The sequence below is a fragment of the Rhinoderma darwinii genome, chromosome 6 (assembly GCF_050947455.1).
Source record: "Rhinoderma darwinii isolate aRhiDar2 chromosome 6, aRhiDar2.hap1, whole genome shotgun sequence".
NCBI lineage: Eukaryota > Metazoa > Chordata > Amphibia > Anura > Rhinodermatidae > Rhinoderma > Rhinoderma darwinii.
Window position 1 is genome coordinate 60,140,708 of NC_134692.1, and position 26,929 is coordinate 60,167,636.

General features: G+C 44.7%; 1 protein-coding gene across 11 annotated transcripts in view; it reads right to left on the reverse strand.

The window, feature by feature from the left end:
* Nucleotides 1-26,929, reverse strand: part of CMKLR2 (chemerin chemokine-like receptor 2) — a 109,558-nt gene that overhangs the window by 16,342 nt on the left and 66,287 nt on the right. For 5 of the 11 annotated variants that reach the window (XM_075829852.1, XM_075829851.1, XM_075829848.1 and 2 more), the window contains one exon: nt 10,806-10,883. The exons of 4 other annotated variants lie outside the window; for them this stretch is intronic. In XM_075829852.1, the coding sequence (XP_075685967.1) occupies nt 10,806-10,883 (78 nt within the window). Of the gene's footprint in view, nt 1-10,805; nt 10,884-13,942; nt 14,745-14,859; nt 15,014-26,929 lie in introns of those variants that run through there. 2 more of the 11 variants (XM_075829859.1, XM_075829858.1) reach the window with 1 other exon arrangement.

Below are 26,929 nucleotides of genomic sequence, written 5' to 3' on the forward strand. Positions count from 1 at the left end.
CCGATTACCAGTAAGTAATCAATCTTTTACTCTTTCAGCTATGACAGCACCCCTGGAGAAGTACAATAGAAATCAGTATTTAGGGTGAGACCACAGCTTGTGGTACCTTTCTACCAAAGGCCAAGTCAGAGGCTGTATGCAGTTGTAAATCGGTAATGCTTAAAGAGGCTCTGTCACCAGATTTTGCAACCCCTATCTGCTATTGCAGCAGATAGGCGCTGCAATGTAGATTACAGTAACGTTTTTATTTTTAAAAAAACGAGCATTTTTGGCCAAGTTATGGCCATTTTTTTATTTATGCAAATGAGGCTTGCAAAAGTACAACTGGGCGTGTTTACAGTAAAAGTACAACTGGGCGTGTATTATGTGCGTACATCGGGGCGTGTTTACTACTTTTACTAGCTGGGCTTTCTGACGAGAAGTATCATCCACTTCTCTTCAGAACGCCCAGCTTCTGGCACTTCCCCAGGTCCTGCATCGTGTCAGACGAGCCGGCACCAGAGGCTACAGATGATTCTGCAGCAGCATCGGCGTTTGCAGGTAAATCGATGTAGCTACTTACCTGCAAATGCTGCTGCAGAATCAACTGTAGCCTCTGGTGCCGACACGATGCAGGACCTGTGAGTGACGTCACAGTGCTGCACTGCCAGAAGCTGGGCGTTCTGAAGAGAAGTGGATGATACTTCTCATCAGAACGCCCAGCTAGTAAAAGTAGTAAACACGCCCCGATGTATGCACATAATACACGCCCAGTTGTACTTTTACTTTTCAACACGCCCAGTTGTACTTTTACTTTTCAACACGCCCACTTGGACTTTTGCAAGCCTCATTTGCATAAATACAAAAATGGCCATAACTTGGCCAAAAATGCTTGTTTTTTAAAAATAAAAACGTTACTGTAATCTACATTGCAGCGCCTATCTGCTGCAATAGCAGATAGGGGTTGCAAAATCTGGTGACAGAGCCTCTATAAGGAAGGTGTGAGGAGAGCTCCATGTAGCAGCCTTACATATCTGATCTAAGGATGCTTCTGCTCTCTCAGCCTAGGAAGTGGACACAGCCCTGGTGAAGTGGGTTCCAAAAAACTCTGGAGGCTGGAGATTCTGAGTTACAGAGGCTAAATGTATAGCCTGTTTAATCCATCTCGCTATAGTGGATCTACTGGCTGCCGAACCCTTGTTGGGACCCTGGAATTGGACAAACAAATATTCTGAGGTTCTTAAATCTTTTGTGATTCTTAGGCACTGGACTAGGCATCTCCTTACGGCCAGGCAGTTAAACTGTTGTTCCCTCTGATTTTTCGGGGAAATTACAAAAGGAGTGGAGAATAATCTCTTGGTCTAAACGAAACGGAGAGAGCACTTTAGGAAGAAACCCAGGTAAGGTTTTTAAGATGACCCTGTCATCTAATAGTAGAGTATATGGAGGAAAGGCAGAAAGGGCCTGAATCTTACTTACTCTACGGGCCGATGTAATGGCTAACAAGAACATCATTTTGAGTGTCAGCATCTTTATGGTTATAGAGTCTAGTGGTTCAAAACGGTGGGTTTGTAATAGCCTGGAGAACAATATTTAAGTCCCACAGAGGAACTGAGGATCTAATCTGGGGTTTAAGACTAGAGGAGGCTGTCAGGAATCTCCTAACCGTGGGGTGTTCCGCCAATCTGAAATCAAAGAAGGAGCTTAGTGCGGATATCTTAACCTTTAAGGTGATAGGCTTGAGGTTGTTATTTAATCCTGCCTGAAGAAAATCTAGTATCAAAAGGGATATCTGGTTTGGTTAGAGGATTTATGTTCACCCCTGAAAAATTCGTAAATGCTTTCCAGGCTCTTAGATATATTTCAGAGGTAACCTTTTTCCTACTTGCTAGCAGAGTAGAAATGTCTCTGAGAACCCTCTCTGTCTAAGGATTACCCTTTCAGTCTCCAGGCTGTCAGATGAAGCTTTTGAATTTCAGGGTGCATTACTGGGCCCTGGTATAAGAGATCTGGTATGGTCGGGAGAATCAAAGGCTGGTCTGAGGATATTTTCCTTAACCATGTGAACCATAGTCTCTTTGGCCAGAAGGGGGATATCAGGAATATTGAAGCTTTGTCTTCCCTAATTTTGACTTGGGAGAAGACATAGGGGGAGGTAAGGCATAACCCTCTCTTGACTTCAACAGTGGGAGAATGCATCTATTGCTGTTGGGTGTTCTGATGGATCCAGGGAGAAGAATCTCTTGACCTTCCCGTTTCCTTTGGATGCAAACCGGTCTATTGAGGAAATCCCACATCTGTAAACAATCTTCTGAAATATTTTTCTATTCCAAAACCATTCTGACTGGCCAGTCCCTGACCTTGGAACTAGAATTAAAAGCTCTTTTTTTTATAAGGGACAGAACTTCTGCCTCTAATACCTTCTGTTTCTCTGAATTTTTTTAGGGTCTTTGTGGGAAAGAATTTGTTTTGGGGAAGAGATCTGAATTCTAGGACGTACCCTGTTTTTATAATTCCTAGAATACACAGATTTATTATTTTTTACCAATTTTTGAAATACAGGGATAGACAACCCCCCACCATGGGTCTTCTGTCGTCATTGTTGGTGGTCTCTGTTTTTGGGGTCGTTTTGAGGCCTGAAAAGGAATCCCTTGTTTTGCTTAGGAAATTTTGAGGCCCTAGACTCCTGTCCCCTAGGGTTAGGTCTTTTACTAAACCTCTTGGGATGAAAGGAATCCATTGGTTTTCCTTGTGTAGGGAACCCCTTCTTCCTATCCTATCAGACACTTTTTCTAATAGGTCATCTAGAGGGGGCCCAAACAAATAATCGCCAGAGCAGGGAATAGCACATAGCTTCCCTTTTGACCTAGTGTCCACCTTCCAAGTTTTTAGCCAGATAGCCCTTCTGGTGGAGTTTGAGAGATCCGCTGATCTAGCAAAGAGGCATACAGAATCTACCAAGGCATCGGCCAAAAAATCTGCTGCCTTAGATAGCATTGGAAGGGAGGAGAGGATCTGATCCCTAGATGTCTTATCTCTAATGTAGAGCTCTAATTGCGCTAGCCATATATTTAGAGACCTAGCCACACAAGTGGCTGCAAAGCCTGGCTTAAAAGCCCCTGTAGAAGCTTCCCAGGTTCTCTTGAGGTAGTAATCGGCTTTCCTATCCATGGGATCGGATAAAGAGCCTAGATCCTCAAAAGGGAATGATCTCAGTCCTTGCAGACCTCTTCTTCAAAGGGATATTTCCTTTTAAGAAATTTGGGAATACCAACTTTCTTATCTGGATGTTTCTATTCCCTTTTAATGAGGCTTAATACATTCTTATGAATGGGAAAGGTTCTCTGTTTTCTAGGCCCTGAGCCTTCAAACATTATGTCCTGGACGGAACGAGGTTCTTTGGGGGCATCAATATTCATAGTCGCTCGTACGGTTTTAAGGAGCTGGTCTACGTCTTCTGCTAGGAACAACCCCCCCACGTCCTCAGCCCTCCTTCTTCTAGCTGAAAATCCTCTTCAGCAGGGGAATCAGATAAATCTACCCAACCAGATGAGGTGGATGGTAGATCCTTCTTTTTCTTTAGGGACTTTAGGGAGTTCCAAACTTCCGCCCTCAAAATCTCTTTAATGCTTGAGGCCTGAATTGTAGATTCTTCCGTGATGATCTTATCTAAACAATTCTGGCAAAGTCTTTTATTATAAGAGGCTGCTAGTTGCTAGTTTTTTTTATTACAAACTGCGCACTCCTTGTTACGGGTTTTATCTAGTTTCTTTCTAGGACCTTCCCTGGCCCAACTGGAGGATCTTGTGGCATCCGAGCGGTCAGCGCATCCTGTTGCTTCTATTGGTGTTTCCATTATGGGAGGAGATGCTGGAGACTGAGGCTCCATATCGTTCAGGCCTAAATAGGCCATGGATTGGCTGGGGCGGTTCTCTGCTCCGGACGCCTGGAGCCCCTCCACGCCGTTGGGGTCGCCGGAACCACCGATTCCTGGAGGGTAGGATGCGTCACCACGCCGGAAGTGACGCATCGCCGCGACCGGAAGTTTTGCATTTGGTGTGCGCCGGAAGCCTTCGACGCTGGGTATGCGTACCGGCCCCACTAGGGAACCGAGTATGACCTTGGGAGAACCGCTCTCCCGCCAGAGGAAGGTCTCCCCTCGTGGGTTCTCAAACCACCCCCAGGGAGGGAAGCGATGGACCGGGAGAGGAGGGAGTAACCGAACCCAGGCTTAAGGTTGCTCCCTCCAGAGGAGAGATACTTTCCACTGCACCCCTAGGGAGAAAAGGTAAGAACCTTGCTAGGGGGTCTGCAACCCATAGAGAAGTCCTTGAAATGATGAGGTACTGAAACAAAAATTATTTACGGCAAAACCAAATATGCAGTTTTTTTTTAAAAGTACTACTTTTTCATAATAAAAGCACTTTTTATGGGGGGGGGGGGGGGGGTGATCGCTACGTTCCCAGAGTCAAATCTTTTATGGGACGAATTGCAGTTTTCATTGGCACCATCTTGCATTTTGGGGGGTATAAAAAAAACTTACTTTAAAAACAGATATTCTGCTATTGTTTTTGGGTATTTTATTTTATACTGTTTACAATGTGGTATAAATAATATGTCAACTTTATTCTACGGGTTGTTGGGATTGTGGCAAAATACCAAATGTGTATATTTTTTTATTCTTTTGCAGAGTAAAAGCATATTTTAAAGAAATATAAACGTTTTCTTTTACTTTAGACATTTTTTTCACTCAACTTTTGTATATCTTTTCTTTTTTTTGTCCCACCAGAATAGAATAATACTTTATTATTCGCTGCGAAAAACTCACAACATGTCCCTTCTTTGTGCGTATTTCGCGCATCACGCACCCATTGAAGTCAATGGGTGCGTGAAAATCACGAATGCCACACGGAAGCAGTTCCGTGTGACGTGCGTGATACGCGCAACAGCTGTCAAACTATGGCAACCCATTGTCACGCCTCGATCACATTGTGGGGGAGCATGGGCTAGCAGAGGGAGCCCCCTCCATTTATCAAAGCGCATAGTTGTGGTCGCCATTGACCTAGGCATCTAAGAGGTTAAATGGCCGGCATCGGTAAATGGACGGTGACAGGAGCCGCATACCTCCCAACCGTCCCGGATCCGGCGGGACAGTCCCGGTTTCTCACCGCTGTCCCGCCATCCCGGGCGGTCTGCAAAATGTATAAAAACAGCTGATCGCTGCTGACAGGCACCCTGCATGCCGAACATCTGCAGCAGCGATCAAAAGAAGGCAGGAGTCTTGCGGTGGTGTTCTCACTGGGATCAATGCCAGCAGGGGAGTGGACCAGTCCGGTCACCTCACCTGTCATCTGACCTCACCGGTCAGGTGACAGGTCAGGTGACTGGACTGGTCCACTCCCGGGCCGGCATCGACACCAGTGAGATCGCCGCCGCAAGACTCCTGCCTTCTGACGGTGAGTGAAAGCAGAGCGGAGAGTGGCAGCAGTAGGGCCGGCTACCTCTTATAAGGCGGTTGTGTTGCGCTACCTACAGGGAGCTATCTACAGGGGGGCTGTGTCTGGCGCTATGTACATGGGGGCTGTGTGTGGAGCTATATACATGGGGGCTGTGTGTGGAGCTATGTACATGGGGGCTGTGTGTGGCGCTATCTACAGGGGGGCTGTGTGTGGCGCTATCTACAGGGGGGCTGTGTGTGGCGCTATCTACAGGGGGGCTGTGTGTGGCGCTATCTACGGGGGGCTTTGTGTAGATCTATCTACAGGGGGCTGTGTGTGGAGCTATGTACAGGGGGGCTGTGTGGAGCTATGTACAGGGGGGCTGTGTGGAGCTATGTACAGGGGGGCTGTGTGGAGCTATGTACAGGGGGGCTGTGTGGAGCTATGTACAGGGGGGCTGTGTCTGGCGCTATGTACAGGGGGACTGTGTCTGGCGCTATGTACAGGGGGACTGTGTCTGGCGCTATGTACAGGGGCGCTGTGTCTGGCGCTATGTACAGGGGGGCTGTGTCTGGCGCTATGTACAGGGGGGCTGTGTCTGGCACTATGTACAGGGGGGCTGTGTCTGGCACTATGTACAGGGGGGCTGTGTCTGGCACTATGTACAGGGGGGGCTGTGTCTGGCACTATGTACAGGGGGGCTGTGTCTGGCGATATGTACACGGGGGCTGTGTCTGGCGATATGTACACGGGGGCTGTGTCTGGCGATATGTACACGGGGGCTGTGTCTGGCGATATGTACACGGGGGCTGTGTCTGGCGATATGTACACGGGGGCTGTGTCTGGCGATATGTACACGGGGGCTGTGTCTGGCGATATGTACAGGGGGGCTGTGTCTGGCGATATGTACAGGGGGGCTGTGTCTGGCGATATGTACAGCGGGGCTGTGTCTGGCGCTATGTACAGGGGGGCTTGTGTGGAGCTATCTACAGGGGGGCTTGTGTGGAGCTATGTACAGGGGGGGCTGTGTCTGGCGCTATGTACAGGGGGCCTGTGTCTGGCGCTATGTACAGGGGGCTTGTTTGGAGCTATCTACAAGGGGGCTGTGTCTGGCGCTATGTACAAGGGGGCTGTGTCTGGCGCTATGTACAGGGGGGCTGTGTGGAGCAATCTACAGGGGGGCTGTGTGGAGCTATCTACAGGGGGCTGTGTGTGGAGCTATCTACAGGGGGCTGTGTCTGGCGCTATGTACAGGGGGGCTGTGTGTAGAGCAATCTACAAGGGGGCTGTGTGTGGAGCGATCTACAGGGGGCTGTGTGTGGAGCTATCCACAGGGGGCTGTGTGTGGAGCTATCCACAGGGGGCTGTGTGTGGAGCTATCCACAGGGGGCTGTGTGTGGAGCTATCCACAGGGGGCTGTGTGTGTAGCTATCCACAGGGGGCTGTGTGTGGAGCTATCCACAGGGGGCTGTGTGTGGAGCTATCCACAGGGGGCTGCGAGTGGAGCTATCCACAGGGGGCTGTGTCTGGCACCATGTACACGGGGGCTGTGTATGGAGCAATCTACAGGGGGCTGTGTGTGGAGCGGTCTACAGGGGGGCTGTCTGCTGTGTGGAGCAATCTACAAGGGGACTGTGTGTGGACCAATCTACAGGGGGGCTGTGTGTGGAGCAATCTACAGGGGGGCTGTGTGTGGAGCAATCTACAGGGGGGCTGTGTGTGGAGCAATCTAAAGGGGGGCTGTGTGTGGAGCTGTCTACAGAGGGGCTGTGTGTGGAGCTGTCTACAGAGGGGCTGTGTCTGGCGCTATGTACAAGGGGGCTGTGTGTGGAGCAATCTACAGGGGGGCTCTGGTGGATGATTTTTCTATTGACCAGTAGCAGAGTTACACAACTGGGAAAAAAAATCCCCATCATGTAACTCTGCTACCTGTCAATTGAAAAGTCATCCACCACAGGGTCTCCCTCTTGGCTTTCATTGTTCTCGGCGTTTTGGTTTGTCCTGCAGCTGCTGCCGCCGTGATGAGCAAATGTTATACCCAAGATAGGAAAAGTAACATAAAGACGATATAACTGGATCCATAATATCTGTGATATCCAGACAGTCTAGAGATCCGCAGTGAGAATGCGCACGCGTTATTTGTAGAAGCATCTGGCCGTGATTTGATGTGTTGATGCGGGATATTGGGCATGGTTAGGGGTGTGGCTTAAAATGTCCCTCTTTTCCGAATTCAAAACTTGGGAGGTATGGAGTCGTACATGTATGGCACGATGCAGGAAAGGGTTAAGGCAACTACGACTCTCAGCTGAGTCTACTCTTCCCTACATTTACTGTACACGATGGGTAGTGCTACCAGCCTATATGCTGAACCTAAGACCCCAATGTATACTACTGTATGCCATAGAGTTGCAAACATTTACTTGCATTCTAAAAAAAAAAAAAAATGGAAACCGCATGTGCACTGTCAATACAGTAAGGGTATGTTCACACGGCCTATTTACGGACGTTATTCGGACATATTAACCCCCGAATTACGTCCCAAAAATGCGCCTCGATAGCGTTGACAAACATCTGCCCATTGAAAGCAATGGGCTGACGTTTGTCTGTTGACACGACGCGTATATTTACGCGTCGCTGTCAAAAGACGGCGCGTAAATAGACGCCCGCGCCAAAGAAGTGTCATGTCACTTCTTCAGACGTAAATGGAGCCGTTTTCCATGGACTCCATGGAAAAACAGCTCCAGTTACGTCCATAAGGGACGCGGCGTTCAAGCGCCTGCACATGCCGTTACGGCTGAAATGACGGGGCTGTTTTCTCCTGGAAACAGCCCCGTAATTTCGGCCGTTATGGATGCTGCCGTGTGAACATACCCTTAACTCCTTAACGCCGAAGGACGGATATATCCGTCCTCAGCAGCTGCTAGTTCGCGCAGGAGGACGGATATATCCGTCCTGTGATTGCGCGGGTACTGCCACTGTACCCACGCGATCAGCGGCAGGAGCACGGCTGTTATACTCAGCCTGGCTCCTGCTGCAACTGCCGGAATCGAAGCGCGCTCCGATTCCGGCAGTTTAACCCATTAAATGCTGCTGTCAATAGTGACAGCGGCATCTAATGTGTTTGACAGAGGGAGGGAGCTCCCTCTGTCACCCGATCGGCGCCCCCGCAAACAAATCGCGGGTCGCCGTCAGGTTTTCATGACAGCCGGGGGTCTAACAAAGACCCCCAGGTCTGTCTTCAGCATCTGCCTGTTAGGCGATGCCGGAGGCATGACCTAACAGGTTGCCTGTCAGTTTTACACTGACAGGCAATAATGCTTTGGTATACTAAGTATACCAAAGCATTATATATGCGATCGGCACATCGCATAGTGAAGTCCCCTGGTGGGACTTTTAAAAAAAATGTCAATCAGTTAAATAAAGTTTGTGGAAAAAAAATATATAATTACAGTCAAAATCAACTAAAACGACTTTTTTTGCCCAAAAAGTGGTTTTATTCAGTAAAAGTGTCAAAACAAATCACACATACACATATATGGTATCCCCGCGATCGTAACAACTTGACCAATAAAATGGAGACATTAAATAAACCGCCGGATGAACGGCGTCCAGAAAAACCGCAAAATTCTCTCTTTTCTCCCATTCCCCCCATAAAAAATAAAATAAAAGTTCATCTATAAGTCCTATGTACCCCAAAATAGTACTAATGAAAACTACACATTGGCCCGCAAAAATCAAGCTCACATATGGCCACATTGACGGAAAAATAAAAAAATTACGGCTCTTGGAACGCGGCGATGCAAAAACAAGTAATTTTTTTCTAAAAGGGTTTTTATTGTGCAAACGTAGAAAAAACATATAAAACCTTTACATATTTGGTATCCCCGTAATCGTGCCGACCCATAGAATAAAGTTAACATGTTATTTACGCTGCATAGTAAACGGCGTAAATTTATAACGTGAAAATTAATGCTGGAATAGCTGCTTATTTTCAATTCTCTCCTAAAATAAAGTTAATAAAAGTTAATCAATATATTATAAGCATCTAAAAATGGTGCAATTACAAAATACATCTCGTCCCGCAAAAAACAAGCCCTTATATGGCTATGTCGACGGAATAAAAAAAAAGTTACGACTCTTGGAATGCGACCGTGAAAAAACAAAAAATAATCCTTGGTCATTAACGTGCAAAATGGCCCGGTCATTAAGGGGTTAAACAAACAGCATACATCAGGGGCCCATTACACCCTATGGACATGTTTGGCATATAAAGTGGTAGCATTTCCTGATGTATACCTTAAATATAGAGAAAAATAGGAACAAACCCAAAGGGTGGCTTCATGCGCAGCTTTTTCAGGAAAAATTATACTTTCTTTGTTACGATTTGAAACAAAAAAAACACTGTGGCCGGATGTTTGCTTGAAGTTAATAGGGAAATATAAAAAGCACTACAAACATGTAATTTTTCTAGGTGCCTTTTTTTTTTTCATTTGTCTTGCTTTTTTTTGGGTCAGCGATGACGCTGGCCTAGGAGTGTCTGGAGGAAACAGCCTCACACTGATAGGTCAGCGTCAGAGGCTCTGTGCTAGCTCCACCCATTGATAATTGCTGGCAGCCAAACCCACTTGGCAAGCCAGCGGTTAATTTACATATCGTTTAATAAATAAAGAGGGGGCAATATCTCAGCAACGAGGGTGGGGGGGAGACACAGAAGTAAGAAACAAACACCGCTGGACTCAAAGACACAGCGGCAATTACGTGAGTCTAATAACACACTGTGTAGGAGCTAGTGACAGGTCCTCTTTAAATTGAGTTGTAAAGTTGTCGCAAAACTGTGACAGTATTGATAAATCTTCCTATACATTGTTGTAGTAAACAAGTTGCGTACTGGTCAGTAAAAGGCACATTGTTTTCCTGCACGTAATAAAGTATAAACATTACAAATCATTCATGACACGTCAAGTTTTCCAGGAAAAAAAATAAATATCTGAAACTGAGGAATCTGAGTCATTTCCTAAAAGGAGTATAAACATTTCATAATACTACATCAGTTCCAGATTGTTGCCGGTTAAGATTTTGGCTTAGTTTATTTTGCTTTTGATTTTTTTTTAGCACAATTCAGGATTGGACACAGAAGAAAGGAGATCATCAGTCCTTTCTTTAGGGTCTTCCCTTCCTTTTGCATCCACTTCTGGCTTTGGCTAACAAAAACTGAGCCAAAAACAGCATCCAAAGTGCGTGTGTGATCCTGGCCATATGCATCAATATGAGAGCTGGAAATATTCCGCTATACTGCTCTTGGAAACTTGTGTGGCAGATGTGATGGCTACCATTTTGGTTGTCACCTAAATTTGTTCATTTATGCTATGAATGTAGCAAGAAACTTACCAGAAGAAAGTCGTCCCTGGACACTTGAGCAGGGTGTAGTCAGAGAGAAAATATAAATCCGGGGATCCTCCCTTCAGCCTGGTTACATAGAAAACATACTTAGCACAACACCCAAACACTGCTGGACTGGAACATCCCAGTTTTATAGAAGGAGCAATAGTGAGATTTTTGTAGCAGATCCCGGGTTTCACTTGGATTTATAAAGTACAAATTAATGGTCTTTTCTTTAAAACTTTCCTTCCGTTTGGATTCACTTCTGGCTTTGGCTCATAAAGCTGAGCCAAAAACTGCATCAAAACTACACGTGTGATCCTGGCCTTAGGTTTATTGTATTTATCTTATAAACCCAGATTTTCTTTCCTATCAAAAGTGACTTATTTATACAATACACAAAAATCAAATATTACTGATAAATATAATATATACATTTATGTCTGAAACCTGAAGTGAAACATTGCCAAGAAAAGCTTGCTCCCCCTCTATTTCCAGCTCTGCGTTCAATATCTGGAACAGAGAATCCCTTTTACAGGCTCACAGAGTTCTCGCTTGGCTGTAGCCACTGAATGAAGGAATATGAAATGAAGGACACTTATTTACAGCCCTCAAAGCATGTAAGGAAAACATTAAGGAGACAGAAGGAGCACAGAAATCCACTACTGCTCTTATAACTACTGCAGTGAGCCGTGTACCTGTGGGATCAGCACATGACCTGGACAGTTTTGTATCACGTGGAAGATAAACAATGAAGGGTCTTACTGACCGCAAGCAGAGATTTTAAAAACCACGAGAAATTGATACAGAAAGTTTATTTAAAAGCTGTATACCTTTTCATTAGGCAATGAATAAGATTTATTTGCCAAAACAGTATTACTTACTCCTTTAAGGCTCATTTACATGCAGCGATAATCAACAATAGAGGGCAAAGTGCTTTCTTCTCCTCATGAAGATAACAGACTCATATGCCTGAGGGTGCGATAGTCCTTGGGCTGTATTCACACACAGCCTCTTGTTGCATTTTTTTTTATAGATTTTTTAATTTGAATGTTTTTGAGAGCATTTTATGGTGCTATTTTTAAGGCGGCCAGATGTTAAATTAAAGTTTATAGTAAAAGGGGATGTCCAGGTTGAGGGCTGTTTTTTATACTGATGACCTATCCACAGGATAGGTCATCAGTATATGTTAGGTGGGGTAGGATCGGTATTCACTCTAAGGCCTGATTTACACGAGCGTGTGCGTTTTGCGCGCGTTGGTATTGCGTAGGCACTGCGTATACGCAGCGTTGTTGCGTTTTAAACGCGCGCACGACTAGCGTTTGCATCGCGCGTAAAAAACGCAGAGGGGATTACTGGGACGCCAGCCTACAAATAGGTCAGTTGGCCCAACCCCTGCTTGCTGGGAGAAGCCTGTGTAGAACCTTATTTCCGCCTCTGCAGAAACCACAGTGTGTGTTTCTCCCTTCACGTTGGAATCGCCTTGACACGCCACAATTATGCCTTCGCCATCGCTGTCGCGTGTGCTTCTTCTCTGGATGATCTCACGTCGGTTTGGGGAGCGCCGACACATGCTGCAGCACCAGACGCCTGTAAGAAGTCGCATTTGGGTTCATCCACTTGTGGCCCAACGTACAATAAAAGGCCATTTCCATACCCTGTATGAGGACTTACGCCGGCATCCAGAAAAATTTAGAGCCTTCTGCCGCATGTTTGTGGCCAGATTTGACCTTCTGCTTGAGCAAACGCGCTCTGGTCTCACCTACCAGAATACCAACATGAGACGCTGCATTTCGGCCGAGGAACGTCTGCTTGTGACCTTGAGGTATGTGTGCAGCTGCTATTACTTAGTCCATGACGCTGTCTGCTTCACCAGCCCCCCCTAACATGTGTTCTGCCTTTCTTTATCTTTCTCTTTGTTTTCTAGATTTCTGGCCACAGGCAATAGTTATCATTCGTTGCATTTCGAATTTCTTTTGGGAGTGACCACCATTTCGTTCATTGTCACATCCACCTGTGTCGTGTTGTGGCAGAGGTTAAAGAGCACGGTCATGCCTCAGCCCACGACAGAACAGTGGCTAAGTATTTCAGAGGGATTTCTTAGAGCTACAGAATTTCCAAATTGCATTGGTGCCCTAGACGGCAAACACATTCGTGTGAGAAAGCCCCCACGCAGTGGCTCCCAATACTATAACTACAAGCAGTATTTTTCTATGGTATTGTTAGCCTTGGCGGACACGAATTATTGTTTCACTATTGTTGACATTGGCTCGTATGGAAGCTCGGCCGATGCACGCATATTCCGTTCATCAAGAATGGGGAAACGACTCGTGAATAGGCGACTGGCGGTGCTGGAACCTTCCATCCTCCCGTGTCCAGCGGCCCCCCAATCCCGTATGTTATCGTGGCGGATGAGGGGTTTGCACTCACAAGGCAAGTCATGCGTCCCTTTGCAAGAAGGGGCTTGGATGACCGTCGGCGCATGTTCAATCTCCGCCTGGGCCGAGCTCGGCGATGTGTGGAATGTGATTTTGGCATTATGTCAACAATGCAATTGTCCATGCCGAATGTCACACGTGTTATACAAGCGGGTGTAGTTCTGCATAACTTCTGCCGCATTAATGATGCTAGCTTTGATGCAGAATATATCCTAACACATGCAGGCACCAGTGACAATGGCCCGGTGATTCGTCTCGGCCGATCTGTCTCTTCCGGCCTTCGAGTGCGGGATACTTTGGCGGCATATTTTGAGTGCCCATCTGGACCCGCACCGTGGGGGGTTGATGACCTTTGAAGGGGTGTCTGTTGTTTGCCGGCTTCACTCCACACGTCACATGTGACCTGTTATTTTGTGTTTTTTTGGGGTGCGGCCCAAAGTTGGGAAAGTCCAATAGCAAGTGTACTTAGTTTGCTTCGGGGCCCATGGCAGCACCTAAACGTTGCCACCATTTGCAATCCAGTCAAACCCCAAGAGGTTAACTAAAACCTCATATCACGTGTGTATGCATTGGACCAAAAGGCCAGAAGTGTGTGAGAGTGTAGGCCAAGGAAATGTGTGCCAAACCTTGCGTTGTGTGGTATCAATGAATAACAACACAAAATCCAACCAGTAACCATGATTTTTTTTAATGCTGTGTTTGGCCACAACACAAACTATTTGAATCACAAGATAAACACCAACATGGTGTATATTAATACACATCCAAGAAAAGAAAACTAAAGAAACTTTGGCAGGCCTGCACCACACACTACTGTGGCGTCCAAAACTATTGCCACCAACACACTCCTAAGTGTTGGTATTGTTGGCCCGGGGAGGCATACGCCTGCATTTCAGCACCACTATGCTGGACCTGGAGCTGGGTAGGTTGTTCCTCGCCAGCATAGTGGTGCTGATGTTGGGGGTGGAATGCTGGGCCAGGAATGTGGGGAGCCATAGGGCGCATGTACGGATGGGGCCGTGCCATCTGGGGGACAGGGTGGAATTGGGCAGGCACCTGGGGCGTGGTGGCCGCCATGTAGGAACTGTGCCATTGCTCTATGGCCGTGAAGCAGATATTTGGATTGTGGGGCGGTCTGGAGGCGTCGATCAATGTGACTATCGACGCCTGCAGACGGCCCATACGGTCCATGGGCACCAGTCGTAGGAGGGGAACGATGCTTCGTCCAAACGCATCATTCCCGTCCTCATCAGCGGCTCGCCTAAGATACTCGAGGACACGAGTATCTACCTGGGCAGATGTGGAGGGCTGTGGAGCACGGACACGGCGACTGCGGGCACGCATGGGGCGCTCCTCTGCTGGAGAGGCGACGGCCCCTGCTGACTGGCCAGGTGCGGGCTCCTGGGGTGTCGGCTCTGGGCTGGGTGGCAGGATATTGGGAGCAGGAGGTTCTTCCCGAGACTCGCCCACCTCAGTCTCCTCTGCGGTGTCCTCCAAATTGTCGGTGGTTCTACAAGGAGAAAAAAACGTAAGAATGGAATATTGAACAATGCCCACACCAACACGTTGGCAAACAGGGCATGTGCAAACACACATTAGACACATGCAAAGGCATAAACTCTTACGTGCGCATCTCCATGATGTCCTTCAAGAACATGAGCTGCTTAGTGTAGATATACGGGCGTTTGCGAGATGCACCATCTCCGCTGCGTCCCCTGTCACCCATCTCTCGCCGAAATTGATCACGGCAGCTCCGCCACCGTGTCTTGATATCTTGGACTGTTGGATTTAACAAACACATAACACGCCATCAGAACTATCACCTCTCACTTCTAAATGAAGGGCCCTGCAGTGCCTATGACGTGGGACACGGTGATGCGCCTGCTCCACCAAAGTTCCTCGTGATAATGCGCGGAAAACACATACAGGGCCCCAGGTCTTCTATAGGGATGACAGGCATTGACAGAAAATGCGTGGTACTCACCCAACCGAGTGCGGTCCCGGGTTCGGCCACTCTCCCACTCCTGCTCAAAAAGATTCTGGGCGACCACCTCCCAGGCGTCCTCCTTCATGTCCTATTGTGGTACTCCTCGGATCGCGTGTCCCAGATTGCTGGATGGTCCTGGACAAAGAGGATGAGGCGCTCGACGTCCATCCCGCGCGGCATGGCAGTAGATTCGTTGACACACAGCAAGCAACCTTGACAGAGTCTCCAGGCACTGAGTAGGCTTGCCCCCTCGCACTGGAAACGCAGGCACTTCCTGGTTTGCCTTTGCTTTGTCTAGCTTTATAGACTCTTTTGCATGGACATAACAGCTCTTGCGTGATTTTCGCGCATGCAACGCTGGAGCGTCCGTGTGGCATGCGTTGTTTTCACGCACCCATTGACTTCAATGGGTGCGTGATGCACGAAAAACGCACGATTTTAGAACATGTCGTGAGTTTTACGCAACACACTCACGCTGCGCCAAATTCACGCATCGTCTAAACTGCCCCATAGAGTAATATAGGTGCGTACGACACACGTGAAAAGCACGCGCGTCGCACGCGCGTATATTCCGCTCGTGTAAATGAGGCCTAAGGGTATGTTCACACGCAGTGTATTCAGGCGTATTTTGGGGCGTTTACGCCTCGAAAAATGCCAGAAAAAACAAAAGCTGAACGCCTACAAACATCTGCCCATTGAAATCAATGGGAAAAACAGCATTTAGTTCATACGGGGCGTATTTTAACGCCTCTGTTTTAAAAAACGGAGCGTAAAAAGACACTCCGTAAAAAGAAGTAGCATATCACTTCTTGAGGCGTTTTTTGGAGCTGATTTTCCATTGAACACTATGAAAAATGCCTCAAAAAACGCCTCAAAAGCCTGAAAAGAAGCCTTAGGGTATGTTCACACGGCCTATTTACGGACGTAATTCGGGCGTTTTTGCCCCGAATTACGTCTGAAAATAGTGCCTCAATAGCGCTGACAAACATCTGCCCATTGAAAGCAATGGGCAGACGTTTGTCTGTTCACACGAGGCGTAATTTACGCGCCGCTGTCAAGAGACGGCGCGTAAATAGACGCCCGCGTCAAAGAAGTGACCTGTCACTTCTTTGGCCGTAATTGGAGCCGTTATTCATTGACTCCAATGAATAGCAGCGCCAATTACGCCCGTAATGGACGCGGCGTTCAAGCGCCTGCACATGCCGTTACGGCTGAAATTACGGGGATGTTTTCAGGCTGAAACATCCCCGTAATTTCAGCCGTTACGGACGCCCTCGTGTGAACATACCCTCAAAAGAAGCTCCAAATTAAAAGAAGCTTCATTTTCAGCTTCAAAGGTGCCTGAAAATCAGAGGCTGTTTTCTCTGAAAAAGCTCCATATTTTCAGACGTTTTTGGTTAAGAGTGTGAACATACCCTTATACCTGCATTTCCAGTTTCGTTCCAAGCGCTTGGCTTTTGGCCACAGGCACACTTTGTTAATGCACTGTTGCCACTCTTTGGGGTGGTACCGTTGTGCACACACTTTACCTGGGTGACGAGCATGCGCTACGTTGCTGTGGGTGATTGTGTGCGTGTGCCTGCTCCAACGGGTGGACCATCATGGCAGTTACACACCGATGTGACCATTACACAGGTGCATTGTGAACTTTCTTAGCGTGGTTATACTATATGTACCCCAGTCTTTTAGTTAATTTGGGACTCCTGACGAAGCAACTGGCTTAGCAAAACGTGTATCGAGGCGTCGGTTCTCCTTGCTGCTACGTATACACAACATGTTCCGGGGTAAATCCTTGTCTTTTCCATTACATCTGGTCTTTTAGTGATAATATACCCCTGAGGAATGGACCCTGGTCTCTCTGCCCATACCAGGTATAGCCGTAGATCGCATCACAGGGATTTCCTGTGACACGATCAAAGGGGAGACCCCCTTGTCACTTCAGCTTTGATCGCAGCATTTAAGGGGTTAACGGCGGAGAAGAGTTTTCTCTTCTCTTCGCCGATAGAGCGGGGCTGCGGTACAGTCATTACAGCCGTTGCCCCGCTCATCATGGCAAGAATACTTTGTCCTGATGCTCCAAGTACCCGCCGCTCAGGACGAGTGTTCTCGTCCTGTGTCGGCAACCAGTTCAGCATTTGTATTCCTTATGGTCTATTGTAGGGTTATGGCTATTTATCTCACTACAAAAAAATTGTTGTGATACCGCTGTTGTAATTCGCTGTCCATAGGAATGCATTGTGTAACTTGAAAATCTCTTCAAAATCGCTCTAGACAAATGTGTAACTCTGAAATCCCAGCATGTAGCAATTGAAAAAAAAAAAATCATTAGCAAATCGCTTGGCTGGAGCGATTTTGAACAAATTTTCCAGCTACTCATTGCATTCCTATGGACAGCGAATTATCACAGCGATTTTTGTGTAGTGAGATAAATAGCCCTAGCCTAATGCATTCCTATGGACAGCGATTTATCGCTCACTAAAAAAAAGTCTATGTCTAGCCCCAGACGAAGTAGGAGTTGTGAGGTAGTCTGAAACGTGTCCTGTCTTGTCAGTAGCTCAGGCTGCTGCTCTTTCTTTCCCTCTTTCTTTATACTGCAGCTGTGTATAAGCACAAGCTCACGGGGTGGTCAGTGCATGGTGAATTTATTTCAATTATAGCAATGATTATATACTAATGATTATAAGAACCTAAGCCACCAATGAGAGAAAGAATACTGTCAGGTAATTGCTAACATATATGGAGGAAAGTGAGTCTCCGTAAGAGGAAGCCTGGATTTCCGCTCTAAAGTCTTGTTTTGAGATGGGCTCAAAGTATTAGTTAGCTAGGATTCTGCCATCCCAAGATATCCAGGCTTTTCTCTGTTCTCTTTGGTATGTTCATGGCATCATCAGCGTCGCAGCTGTCTGTCCATCTGAAAAAAGGAAATACTTGCTCTGCTAGATATGAATAGCTGAGTATGTCATTGTTAACATGACACTGGTTCATGTTACTTAGTTACTTACACAATGTATGTGCTGATGGTTTCATTTACCACTACAGACAGGCAGAAAGAAGCCAAAATCAAGAGGAATTAGTTAATACTTTGGGGACAAAATTTTGGCCCATCTACGGGCATGAAATAAATTTTCAGTATTTTCCTGTAGATATATGATATAATACATAACAAGTGTATGACAAAACTATTGTATTTATTTTGTATTATTTGTATACCTTTCTTATTATTGGATGTTATTATATGTGCCTAAGGGGACTGCTTGTCTTTTATATTCTGTATAGAGATGGACTTCTTGTATGTCTAATCTAATCACTAGTGTGACCCCATTGTATTGTGTGCTGTTTGAGGCTGTTTGAACAAGAAAGACATAGTAGAGATGGAGCAGGTTCAGAGGTGGACAAACAAAGCAATAAAGGGAAGGGGTCGACTGCTCTAATGAGGAAGATTATCCAAATTTGGGTTAATTAGTTTGGACAAAAGACGGCTTGAGGGTGACCTAATAACTATGTATACATGTATCAAAGGTCAGTACAGAGATCTGTCTAATGATCTTCTAATTCTGGGACAATGACTATAAAAAGTAGGCATTCACCGCATCAGGGCTTCTCAATCTTTTTTGTTACTGGGGCTTCACCATTGGTTGATGCCCATGCCAAAATTAAAAATGTATCTCAATTGGTCTTTCATTTGTCTCGAAAATAACATTAAAATAAGCACAAAATGAGACATGTTAGGCTGCTAATGATTGCTACTAGGCTCGTGTAAAATATGATCACCTGTCAAAACTGCTTACCCAGCTGCCCCTCAACAACAACTGGTAGAGGCCTTACCAGGGAGCCCACCCCACAGTTTAAGAAATCCTGGATGCCTTTCCTAAAGAAATTAAAGTTACAAGTTGTGTACTATTAATCTGTACGGAGGGTATCCAGTGATTTTTTTCTGACTGCCCTTTTCTCCCTATCTTCACCCTGATACTGATAGCCTGTGTACTCTTCCCTCTCTGAAGACGAGGATGCTATCCTTCCTCTCCACTCCATTTCCTGCTTCTATCTTTAAAGAGGCTCTGTCACCAGATTTTGCAACCCCTATCTGCTATTGCAGCAGATAGGCGCTGCAATGTAGATTACAGTAACGTTTTTATTTTTAAAAAACGAGCATTTTTGGCCAAGTTATGACCATTTTTGTATTTATGCAAATGAGGCTTGCAAAAGTCCAAGTGGGTGTGTTTAAAAGTAAAAGTCCAAGTGGGCGTGTATTATGTGCGTACATCGGGGCGTTTTTAATACTTTTACTAGCTGGGTGTTCTGATGAGAAGTATCATCCACTTCTCTTCAGAACGCCCAGCTTCTGGCAGTGCAGACAGCGTGTTCTCGAGAGATCACGCTGTGTCGTCACTCACAGGTCCTGCATCGTGTCAGACGAGCGAGGACACCGGCACCAGAGGCTTCAGTTGATTCTGCAGCAGCATCGGCGTTAGCAGGTAAGTAGCTACATCGACTTACCTGCTAACGCCGATGCTGCTGCAGAATCAACTGAAGCCTCTGGTGCCGGTGTCCTCGCTCGTCTGACGCGATGCAGGACCTGTGAGTGACGACACAGCGTGATCTCTGGAGAACACGGCTGTGTCTGCACTGCCAGAAGCTGGGCGTTCTGAAGAGAAGTGGATGATACTTATCAGAACGCCCAGCTAGTAAAAGTATTAAAAACGCCCCGATGTACGCACACAATACACGCCCACTTGGACTTTTACTTTTAAACACACCCACTTGGACTTTTGCAAGCCTCATTTGCATAACTACAAAAATGGTCATAACTTGGCCAAAAATGCTCGTTTTTTAAAAATAAAAACGTTACTGTAATCTACATTGCAGCGCCTATCAGCTGCAATAGGAGATAGGAACTGCAAAATCTGGTGACAGAGCCTCTTTAACACTGAAAGAAGGGAGGGGGGAGAGCAGAGAGAGCCGACACAGCCAGGAGCAGTGTGATGTCGGATCTATATATGAATCAGCAGTACAGCCAGCTATGTACAGGAGATGCACAGACTCTACAGCAGCAAAATGGTAGGACATTTTAATTAATATTTTAAGACTATTCAGTAAGTTTAGGAAGCAAATGAACAATAATAAAAAATATTAGTGCAAAGGTGTTAATTGTCATTAATGTGTATAGCCACCTAAGGATTATACTGTCTTATATGGTTTGTTTTGCCATCCTCTGGATCAGTACTGCATGGTGATAGGTTTAACTTTTTCTTCCAAAGGTGCCTATAGACATTAGACAAACCAGCACTCTGATGTGTAGGGGAGCTATTTGATATCAACATGTCTAACCCTATGTTCCCACAAGAGAGGAGTCTTGCAGCGGCTTATTCCTCTCTCCCCATTGAAATTAACGGCTCAGCCAAATTTGTACATTTATGCGGGAAGTCGGAAAGAATATTTATAGACACCTCTGACATGGGACATTTTTTTTTTATTTTTTTTTAATAAAAATGTTTTTCTATGTCTTTTTTCAACCTTTCTATGTAGGTGTCTGCATGCGGAAATCTGAATGTACATCAAGTGCATTCATGGATGAGGTATGCAATCATAGAAATCTATGTATATACAGTGCATCCATAGCAGAGGTATCCATACCTAGACCTTTATTTACATTCAGTGCATCCTTGAAATACAGCAATATTGATGTGATCATTATTTTCCTCTCTATTTGTTTTCTTTCTAACAGCAATAAATTACTATGTGTTTTTTATTTACTCTGGTACTTTATTTATTCACACATATTCTGTGTCTGTTGGACACATAAGCATCCATGCATGTCTTCTTGACGTTTTCTGCTTTCCAAACTAGAATGGACATGAATGTCCCCATTCACTAATCCTGCATTACTGAAAAGCTGAAGAAATCAGCTGGGAAAATGAAGCAAAGCCATTTACACTATGATGGACTGATGCCAGAGGCTTTCAACACCACGGAACAGGGCTAGATTAACCTTAGCGCAGGAAGGAAATAGGAAGGATGTAAAAGAAAGCTGTTGAAAATGAAGATATTCTCATATGATTGATCGTCGTTCCTGTAGTCTTTTATTAGAGTAATTATCCTTTTATTATTGGGCTAGTTCTACTTTATTAGTAATGCACAATTTAATTATAAATCATGAATAAAAACCATCATGAAAGGAGAAATCCCATTTTCTTAAGTTTACAATAGAGGGTGAATGTGTAATTCTTCTGTTGGCCAGAAACGTGTGATGGGAGAAATGCAAAGCAATGTCAAACGTTTCTTAGTTATTATTTAGGAAATAGGTTGTAATTATGAAAATTATGGGGGATAGGGGTTTCAATTGCTCCTAGCCGGAATCTCTTATAGACATTACACATCTTGATAACTCAAGGTTTTCCTTTTTAATTTTTTTGTGTGTGGCTGAGACAGATAAGAACATGGTTTGGATACTTTTCTGCTCATAGTAAGGGTATGTTCATACATGGCAAGTTTATGCAACTTTCCCGTAACCTAAATAAGGTTTTTAAAAATTCATGAAGTATGGAAATCTCTGCATCAAATCTGTCAATTTTACTGTGAACTGAAAGTCTGAGTAATCTGTAGTAGACGGGTTGCTAGGGACATGCTAAATGACAAGTCTACTAAACTGGAATCGGTCACTCGGCTCGGAGCCACTAAACCACCAGCATGCCGTTATGCATCCGGGGTTTAGCGTTCCAAGGCTATCAACCTCGAAAACGTCTGTTTTGGGAATAGTTAGTAAATTAAATTACAATTCACCAAGAGGTGTCCAGCATGATCGGGAGCATGCGTATTGCGCACATGAAGCCGAGGAAAGTTCACATTGCTTTACTGCGCATGCACAGTGTAATATTTCCTGCTTCATGTGTGCAATATGCATGCGCCCGATGCCACTCCCTGTCTCATCATGGTAAATTGTAAGTTACTTTATTAACTATTCCCGAAATGGACGTTTTCGAGGTTGGCAGGAGCACCAAAGTCCAGCTACATAACGACATGCTGGTGGTTTAGAGCCTCCAAACAGTGACAGGTTTCTTTTAGAATGATGTAGCTATAAGATAGACTTTCCCTAGTAACCAGTCTGTTTCAACTGACTCAACAGTTTATCTCAAAGCTGGATGGGCACTGTGATGACTCAACTGAATGGAAAAGCATCTTGGTAGCAGCATGCCATTGCCCATCTCTGTGTTATTACTTACATTTTTTGATAAATGAAGATGAATAATCAGCAAATTATCTATTATAATACCTAGAATAATACCTAGACTATCTAATTAAGAGTAGAGTTAAAGGAACTGTGAACTTGCAGCAAATTAATGTTATTTTTTGTATAATTAAAAGCTATACAATTCTCCTTTCTTTATAAATTCACGGTTTTCAAGATCTCTGCTTGATGTTATTTAGTGGGAACATTTTTTGTTTACTTCCAGTGGATAAAATTCTGTCCATGGTCATGTGATGGACACACAGGTGCTGGGATCATTAGAAGACACAGCTCTGATACACATACTGTAACTGTAACGAGCCGTGCACCTGTGTGTCCATCACATGACCAGAACAGAATTTAACTCCTTCCCGACCGCCCACTGTCTTTTGACGTCAGGCGGTGCGAGTGCTTAGTCTACAGAGACGTCTTTTGGCGTCGCTGCAGATCAGGCTGATGAGCGCTCGTGAGAGCGCTCGTCCTCTAAGCAGGAGCTGTTACTAATAGCTCCTGATCTTAGAGCAGCCTCCTGAACACAGCTGGGGTCGGCAAACATTCCAACCCCAGCTGTTTAACTCTTTGATTACCGCGGTCCGTGACCGCGGCATGATCAAAGGGAATTCCCCTCTTTGATCGCATCACCGGGATTCGAGTGATGCGATCAAACACCGGGGAATCCCTCTGCAGTCAGTCCTGGGGACCTACAAAGGACCACAGGGCTGTCTGTTCCGTGTGCCTGCTGTTCGGGCACACTATGTGCTGCCCGATCAGCAGCCTGTGTCATTGTGACACAGTGTAATGTATTAGCATACAGGAGTATGCTAATACATTACAAGTAAAAAATGAAGTTACAAATAAAGTTATCCCTTGATGGGATTAAAAAAAAAAAAGTAACAAAACAAATAAATAAATAAAAAAAGTCCCAAAAAGTGTCTTTATTTTGCATAAAATACATTTTATTGCCCCTACACTAAATAAAAACAAAAAACCTACGCATATTAGGTATCTACACGACCGTAATAACCTGAAGAATTAATCTAATGGGTTATTTAGCGTGAAACGTGAACGGGATAAAAAATAAACAAGAAAAACTATGCCGAGAATCGCTTTTTCCTATATTCATGGCGTAAAAAAATTTTTTTTTACCACCAAACAGTGGGAAAAAAAATAATACTATTTCTCTCGCATAAAACAAGGCCTCATACAGCCACGTCAATGAAAAAATAAAAAAGTTATGGCTGCAGAAACAGAAAAATTGAGCTGGTCATTAACGTCTTTTCAGGCCCGGTCATTAAGGTTAAAACTAAGCTGCTTCCTTAAGGGGTTAAAGGGTTTGTGCGATATTGACAAATTAATATTTTTTTGTATAATTAAAAGTTATACAATTTTCCAATATACTTTCTGTATTAATTCCTCACGGTTTTTAAGATCTTTGCTTGTTGTTATTCAGAAGGAACATTCACTGTTTACTTCTAGTGTATTAACCCCTTAAAGGGAATGTGTTGCCAGAAAAACATGTTGTTTTTTTTTTAAGGCTCAGAGCCCATTTTTCAAATCTGACATATTTCACTTTATGTGGTAATAACTTCGGAATGCTTATACCTATCCAAGCGATTCTGAGATTGTTTTCTCGTGACACATTGGGCTATATGTTAGTGGTAAAATTTGGTCAATATATCCAGTGTTTATTTGTGAAAAATAGCAAAATTTAGAAAATTTGAAAAAAAATTGAATTTTTCTGAATTTAAATGTATCTGCTTGTAAGACAGATCATAATACCACACACAATAGTGACTAGTTTACATTTCCCATATGTCTACTATATGTTGGCAACAATTGAACATTCTTTTATTTGTCTAGGATGTTACAAAGCTTAGAACGTAAGCAGCAATTTCTCATATTTTGAAGAAAATTTCAAAAGCCTCTTTTTTTTAGGTACCAGTTCAGTTCTGAAGTGGTTTTGAGCGCCTTCTATATTAGAAACCCCCGATAAAACACCCTATTTAAAAACTAGACCCCTCAAAGTATTCAAAACAGCATTTAGAAAGTTTCTTAACCCTTTAGGCTTTTCACAGGAATTTAAAGCAAAGTAGAGGGGAAATTTACAAATTTCTTTTTTTTTGTCAGAAAATCCTTTTTATTAAATTTTTTTCTGTAAAACAGAAGGTTTTACCAGAGAAACGCAACTCAATATTTATTGCCCAGTTTCCGCAGTTTTAAGAAATATCCCACATGTGGCCCTAGTGTAGTCATGGACTAAAGCATAAGGCCCCATGCACATGACCGTGTTCGGTCTGTGATATACGGTCCGCATGTCGGCCGCATTTCCCGGAACGAACTCAGTGCAGGGAGCCGGGGTCCTAGCATCATAGTTATGTACGATGCCAGGAGTCAATGCCTCCCCGCAGAACTACTGTCATGATTACAGTACGGGACAGTTTTCCCGCAGCATGGTAGTGACTCCTGGAATCGTACATAGCTATGATGCTAGAAGCCCAGCTCCCTGCACTGTGTCCGGTCCGGGACATGCGGCCGACATGCTGATCGTATATCACGGACCGAACTCGGTTGTGTGCTTGGGGCCTTATGCTATTTATTATTGTCCTTTTTATTAGGTAACATGTCCGGTTTGAAGAGGTCTTGTGGTGCCAAAACAGTGGAAACACCCCAAAGTGACCCTATTTGGCAAACTACACCCCTCAATCCAGCCTGGACGTCGTGTACTCAGAATCCTGACACTTCTGACTCTTTTCTGTGAGATTTCCAGCAAGGGAAACAAAATCTCGTTTACCTCCGTAATCTTGCGAGATTACGCGTGGCTTGCGGGAATCTCACAGAAAAGATTCAGAAGTGTCAGGATTCTGAATACACATGACGTCCAGGCTGGATGATCATATGTATTCATTGGACACTTGATTAACGTTAATCTCTGTTTATGGTCATTGATTGGTCAGCGTCATACACGTAAACACGCCCAGTTAAAAACACAATACACGCCCAGTTGGACATAACGAAAAAAAAACGCCCAATTGTCCATTTCAAAGCTCATTTGCATATATGTAAAATAGCTCATAACTTGGCCAAAAATGAACGTTTTAAAAAAAACAAAAAACTTTACAGTTATCTACATTGCAGCGCCGATCACATGCAATAGGAGATAGGGATTTGAGAATCTGGTGACAGAGCCTCTTTAAAAGCAGCTCAGGCAAGATGGCTGCCCCCATAATTATGTACAGAAAATAGAATTCAAAAAATCTGCAATAAAAACAGATTAGAAAAAAATAATGTGTTAACGTTTCACTATCTGGTAATAATTAGGAAAAAAATATTTTGGGGATACACATCCCCTTTATGCTGAACAATAAATCTTTATGTAAAGCTATATTATTAGCATTTATATACACGAGAATTGGATCTGTATGACAAGTTCATCATTTCCATCTGTTTTCTTTGCATCTTATTTGAGAATCTTGGTGCCCGATGTTCTCCCACAATAGCCGCCATTCTTCTGGGAAGATTTTGACAACATTTTGGAACTGTGCTGTGAAAATTAACATCCACTCATGAGCCACATAAACATCCATGAAGTGGGGTTAAGGTCAAGACTGTCTGCAGTCAAGCACACCAAACGTATTGTATGGCGATCAGCCGAAACTCTAAACACCTGCCCCACATCATCATTCCTTCTTCACTTGTGGCACTGCACATTCGGGCAGGAAGCATTCTCATGGCCTCCAACAAACTCAGATTCACCTCAGACTGCCAGATGTTAAAGCCTGAATCATGACTTCATAAAACATATTCCTACCAGTGGTAGTAGTGAGGATAATTTGATTAGTCCATTTTATCGGTTATACGAGATTAGAATCTGTCAATTAGTGATGGCTCATTCATCTTCAAAGGTTACTAGCAGAGTTAGGCCCTGTTCACGTCAGCGTTGCCCTTCCCTTGAGGGGTTCGGTCGAAGGTTTCCGTTGGATTAACCCTTTAACGGAAAGGCAAACGGAAAACTTTGCTCCTGTTTGCATCACCATTGTTCTCAATGGTGACAGAAACATTGCTAATGGTCTCCATTTGTCACCGTTGTGACAGGGTTGCATTGTTTTGACGGAATCAATAGCGCAGTCGACTGCGCTATTGATTCCGTCAAAAAAACAGAAACCTGCTGGAACGGTGACAAATGGAGACCATTAGCAATGTTTGCATCACCATTGATATCAATGGTGATGCAAACGGAAGCTGTGGTTTCAGTTTGACATTCCGTTGCGGGGTTCCACGACGGAAACCTCCAACGGAACCCCTGAATGGAAAGTGAACGCTGATGTGAACTGACCCTCCGTATTTTCAGACATTTTTGGTCACTGCGTGTGAACATACCCTTACATTCCTATGTTTCTAATTACAGTCCTAACAGTCACAGGACTAAAAATCAAAGGGGAAGGAGTAATGAAAGGTCAACACCTGCGTTTATATTTCCATTGTT